Source organism: Nanorana parkeri, unplaced genomic scaffold (assembly GCF_000935625.1).
Source record: "Nanorana parkeri isolate BGI_ZX_2015 unplaced genomic scaffold, ASM93562v1 scaffold215, whole genome shotgun sequence".
Classification (NCBI taxonomy): domain Eukaryota; kingdom Metazoa; phylum Chordata; class Amphibia; order Anura; family Dicroglossidae; genus Nanorana; species Nanorana parkeri.
The window spans coordinates 1678370-1684090 of NW_017306483.1; the positions used below are offsets into that span (position 1 = coordinate 1678370).

The 5721-nt window shown below is 44.2% G+C and overlaps 1 protein-coding gene across 1 annotated transcript in view; it reads left to right on the forward strand.

Annotated features, from left to right (window-relative positions):
- The first annotated feature begins 954 nt into the window (after positions 1 to 954).
- Positions 955 to 5721, forward strand: part of LOC108786524 (major histocompatibility complex class I-related gene protein-like) — a 48259-nt gene continuing 43492 nt past the window's right edge. Inside the window, exons 1-4 of the mRNA XM_018555842.1 lie at positions 955 to 982; positions 1382 to 1645; positions 2952 to 3227; positions 5265 to 5537. Coding sequence (XP_018411344.1) covers positions 955 to 982; positions 1382 to 1645; positions 2952 to 3227; positions 5265 to 5537 — 841 coding nt within the window. The remainder of the gene's footprint in view (positions 983 to 1381; positions 1646 to 2951; positions 3228 to 5264; positions 5538 to 5721) is intronic.

The window sequence follows — 5721 nt, forward strand, 5'->3', positions numbered from 1 at the left end:
AGTCCAGCACTGCTGGTTTTTATTCAGTTAGAGTGACCACAGCAGAAGAATCTTCACTTTTGGATGTGTCATATGCTCGGTCTCCCGCTGTGTACTGTGGTTCCTTCCAATGGCCCATATGTCACTACTGTGTGCTGTACCATTGTAGGGTTGGGCTGGATGTTCGAGTCAAACGTCCAGCTCAACGTGTGTTTGCCGAACACACGAACTGTAAGGGCGTTCGGCAGTCTGTTTGACCGCTGAACGCCCCCACAAGGCAATGCGCCTTGTGAAGCCCTAATTGGCTAAAGGCTTGCACCTGACCACAGGTCAGGTGCAAGACTTTGCCCAATCAGGGCACAGCGAACAGTGAGCCATGATTGGGCAAAGTCATGATGGCTGTGCCCAATCACTGCTCACCCTGTTACAACTGTAAATAGTTGGGCCGAGCTAGCTGTCACTTCTAGCTCCACCCAAATGTTTAGATGTTACTGGCATCTGTCAAAATGCCATTATGCGGCGTGTGTTTGTCGCGAGCTTGGGAGTTTTGCTGCAGCAGGCTCTATACATTGTACAGATGCGCCACTTTACAGGCAAGATAATGGGACACCCCAGGCATGATATTTAAAGGAATTTTTAATTTTTATTGTTACCCTTTAAGTGTTGTTAAAACCACTGCTCCTTTAAAAACAGTATGTATGAAAAGTTGTTTTTTCATTGATTCATGTCCCCCGGAGCAGTATCTGGATCCCCATACACCTTTTATGGCCAATAACTTGCATATAAGCCCTCTTAAAGGGGACAATTGTTTTTGAAAGTTCTACTCCCATTGACTTGCATTGAGTTCAAACTTTTTGGATGTTCTAAAGTTCGAATTTGAACCAAACTCGGGCCTATTCGGCCCATCACTAGTAGGGACCAGCAGCCTGAAGATGCTGAAGATTCTGCCAGAGGCCATGACACTGCACAAGAGTGATGTTAGGACTCATCCCATATCAGAGAGGTAAGCATTAAGAACCTTCTTTTTCAGGGGTATTTTTTTTTATTCTGGAGTTTGCCTGAGAATTGGCACTTAAGAATTAGAACTCTTTTTTGAATAAGGTCAATGTAGTCCTATCATATGTATTTTAGCATTTTTAACATAAGCTTCAAAAGTTCCTGTATAGAAATTGTAAAAATCATTATTGGGGGGATGGGGGGTCTCTTAGTCTGAACTGCGTTTTTTGGAAATGGTTAGATGAGTCCAATGTGCATATAAAATACTTGTTGTCACTGAGGTTCTTGATGCTCTAGGAAACGAGTCCTGGCTTATAAATGTTATCCCAGGAGCGGCAAAACAAATATAGATTGCTCGTATTCAACACAGATATAAAACAATGACAATATTCTGTATGTTCTTTAGATGATCATATGCTCAGTTACTACCACACTGGCTTGTACTACCCTGAGGAAGGGCAGTACCGCTTCGAGACTGTCGGATACGTGGATGATCAGGAGATCGATATGTACAGCAGTGAAAGTCATGTCAACATTCCAAAGACGGTGTGGATGGAGGAGAATGAGGGCAATGATTACTGGGAGTGGCAGACGTCTCTGCGAAAAGGATGGGCGAAAGTCTTCAGAGACAACTTAATCATCCTGGCCAGTCGGTTCAACTACACGAAAAGTAAGTAATGGAACTTTCCTGCTGTTTTTAGTATTTTTGTATTATATATTCATAAAAGAAGCTCCTTAAACAAGTTATTTTTCACCTTTTTTTATTCTTCATTCCATCTCAGTGCTGCTGCTCTGCTTCAGCACCACTAGCAGTCACTTTTTGTCTACATGCACTCCAACAATTGCTGCATGGCATCTCTCAGGCTTCCTGATAGTGACCCCAATGGATTGTGGCTGCATAATGTATGTTCAAACCGGTGACAGGGTGACACTGCAGGAGAACAACTGGGAGACAGGAACAGAGAGTTTTCTTCCTATAAGAGTACCTGAAAAATGCTCTTTATGGCAGCAGCACCAGGGATTATTTTAATGAAAGCTAGGGCTATGTGGTAGTGGGCTTACCACACAATGAAGATCTTGGCAGAGTGAGAGCCTTGTCACACCATCAGGAGTGCGTTCCAGTGCGTTCGGCCTCTGGAACGCAAACCGGCCGGCTCACTCTGTTTTGGGGCGGGAGGGGGCGTGACGGTGCATTGAACTCAATGACACCACAGCCGCGCCCCCTGCCCGCGGTGCAATCGCCGGCACCCGAATGTGTGGCACAGTAGTTTCTGCGTTCCGGTCCAGTGCGATCTGAAAAAAAATTGTGTTTGCAGCATTTTTTGCAGATCGCACTGAACCGGAACGCAGGCACTAATGTGCCACGCGTTCGGGTGTCGAAGATCGTACTGCAGGCGGGGGGCATAGCTGCGGTGCCATTGTGTTCCTCCTGCCCTCCTAAAAAGTGAGCTGACCGGGTGCGTTCCAGAGGCTGAACGCACTGGAACACACTCTTGATGGTGTGACTGGGCCCTGAAAGCTGGTTAGTCATAGGCGTGCACACAGGGTATGCAAAACACTGAAACTGCAACAGCGGGCACCGTGTTTTTAGTCACTGAGCCAGTGGTGAGATCACAAAGATCTCTCTGTGACTGGCTCAGCAATACAGAGTAGAGATGCACTTGTTACTGTTAATGATAGGGTGTCTTCATTAATGGAAGAGTTAGGACCCCTGTCAGATATATATTGCTGCTTTTGTCCCAGTTGTAGGCATTTCCCACCACATCCTTTCTGTTCAGTTTTGGTTTTTGGTTACAAAACAGCTCGTAATACAATCACGTAAGTAATATAACTCTTACCCCAGGTGTATAGTATTGTCTGTACAGTTTTGGGATGTTTTATGCTGTGTTGCCCCTTTAACTGGAGTTGGTTTATTGCTCAAATGTTAATGTCTTACACTTGCATAACCTTGTAACTTTGTATTACATTGTGTACAGGGTTCCACGCTCTCCAGCTCAGCTATGGTTGTGTGCTATATGATGATGACAGCAGCACTGGACACTATCGGTATGGCTTTGATGGTAAAGACTTCTTGGAATTTGATATAAACACCTTGCTGTGGATTCCTGCCATGCAAAAAGCGGAGATCAGCGCTCAGAGATGGAACAGTGACAGAGTTATTGGGGAGGGTGTGAAATCGTACCTCATTGAACACTGCACCAGTGCCCTCAAGAAGTACATGGCTTATGGGAGAAAAGAGCTGGAGAAGAGAGGTGAGAATAAAGTCTGTAACAGGCTGAGATTCCACAATGCGACACAAACATCTGGGTATCAAGAGGACCAAGGAACAATGTCAGCCCAATATTTATTTATTTATTACAAGTAGTTATATAGCGCCGACAATTTTACACAGCGCTTTACATAGTCCCTGCCTGCAAGGATCTTACAATCTAAGGTCCCTATATCACATGCAGATGAGGGCCAATTTAGACAGGAGCCAATTAACCTACCAGCATGTCTTTGGAGTGTGGGAGGAAACCGGAGTACCCGGAGGAAACCCACACAAGCACAGGGAGAACATGCAAACTCCTTGCAGATAGTGACCTGGCCGGGATTCGAACCAGGGACCCCCAGTGCTGCAATACATGAAACACAACTTTCACTTATACTGTAGATTATTTCAAAGGTTATAAAATGTCTCTTCAGCTCAGCTTATAAAATTCCTTCCTGATATTTGCCTTTATAGTCAGTTGCCACGCACCAAAAATAATTACAGTGGGAAAGCTCTCTCTCTACGCTCCTTGGTGGAGGTGGTGTATATAGGTGAACCTAAAGTAGAAATAATCCATAACTAGAAGATATTTTGATTTCAAAAGCATTCATCATAAAAAATTACATTTTTCAAATATAGAATATTTTTTTTTTATCTATTGTTGCATCTCAGCGCTACTGATCTTTTCCATCATCTTCCTGTCTCCTCCAGCAATGGTTGCATGGCATTTCTCAGGGTGGGTACCTGATGATGTCAACAGTGGGCCATGTCTGCACAATGCATCTTAAAACATCCACCTGTAGTCATGATCATAAGCCTGTGTGACTGGGTGACAACACAGGAGCAGAATTGAAGGACAGCGGCTGAGTACTGTCACCCTATAACAGGAAGTGCCTAACAAAGACTATCAAGTAATATCATTACAACTTTTGAAATGACAATAAGATAGTTACATAGTATTTGAGGCTGAGTAAAGACACAGGTCCATCAAGTTCAACCCATTGCGTGTCTGTATGGGATTCTGCATGTGTATGAGTGTGTATTAGTGAGTCCCTGTGCGATCTTGTTTTTAAGGGTACCTGTACCCCTGAATGTTACCGTCTCTGAGGAAATTGTCCAAATGCTTTTTGAATGATTCAACTCTCTCAGCTGATACCACTGCTTGTGGCAGTGAGTTCCAGACCCTAACCGCTCTAACTGAGAAGAAGCCCCTATGCCCCTTGTGCTTAAATCTTGTCTCCACCAATTTTAGGTTGTGACCTCTAGTCCTTGTTATGGAGTTTACAGTAAAAAGTTTATTGCTGATGCTGCTGATAATAAAGTTTTTAGTGATTGGGTTTCCATGTACCTGGAAGCCCTGGGAAGATCATCAGGGCAGTGATTTCACTAGTAGTCCAAAGAGTAGTCCCCCGTTTACAGACTTTTCATTGAAATGAATGTCAACTGTGTTCTGATAAGCGGGCTGATCTTGCCAGAACAGGATCAGGTTGGCATAGGCTCTGCAGGACCAGCTGGGCACACTAGGGAAAAGTGCTGTACAAGTGCATTTACCATTTTAATGATGCATTACATTCAATTATGTACTTAAAGGGCGAGTTCACAGCTGCCATGTCAGAAGTCTTCTGGCTGGGCTTTTCTTCTTCCAGGCTTGACCTGTCATTGACCAAGAGCCCAGTCAGGATACTTCTGAAGTAACAGCTGTTTGGCTCTGACTGGGTCACAAAGTGAACGTCTTAGAGGAGAGGAGAGTTCTACTGTATGTCTTTGGACAGATGCTTGGGGAGGGGGTGGTTAAAGGATATCCTTTAACTAAACTAAAAACAATTCCACGGTTATTAAAGCAATACACAGGTGAATGGCAAGTACATTTTTGTTAATTTGCCCACAAGCCTATACTGTTCTGATAAGCTCCTTATGTCTTAACATATTTATTTATGGCAAATATTTAGCTGCCAGTGACATAAACTAACCTGTCAATTATACCACATGGCTTATCAACTTAAATCCGTTATATGTAAATTATCCTTTTACCTTTCAGTTGCTCCAAAGGTGAAGATCAGGAGTCAGGGTCAGGATGAAACTACAAGACTTCAGTGCCTGGTGTACGGGTTTCACCCCCGAGCTGTGGATGTGAAGTGGGTGAAGAATGGGGTAGACCATGTCCTCTCAGGTGAAGGCACTCCGATTCTCCCCCATCCTGACGGCACCTATCAGATCAGAGTCAGTGTGGAAGTGCCAACAAAGGATGGTGACACTTACGCCTGTCATGTAGAGCACAGCAGTCTGGAGGAGACTCTCACAGTGAAATGGGGTGAGTGTTTTAAAGAGCACCTATCAGTGAAATACTGAAAACACCTCAAGCAAATGTCCCTCAAAATACATCAAGGTGACCAAAGGTTTGTGAACAACCAATCATCATACCTATATGAGTTTTTTGGTCATCCCATTCCAAAACCATGGGCATTAATATGGAGGTGACCCCCCCCCCCCCCCCC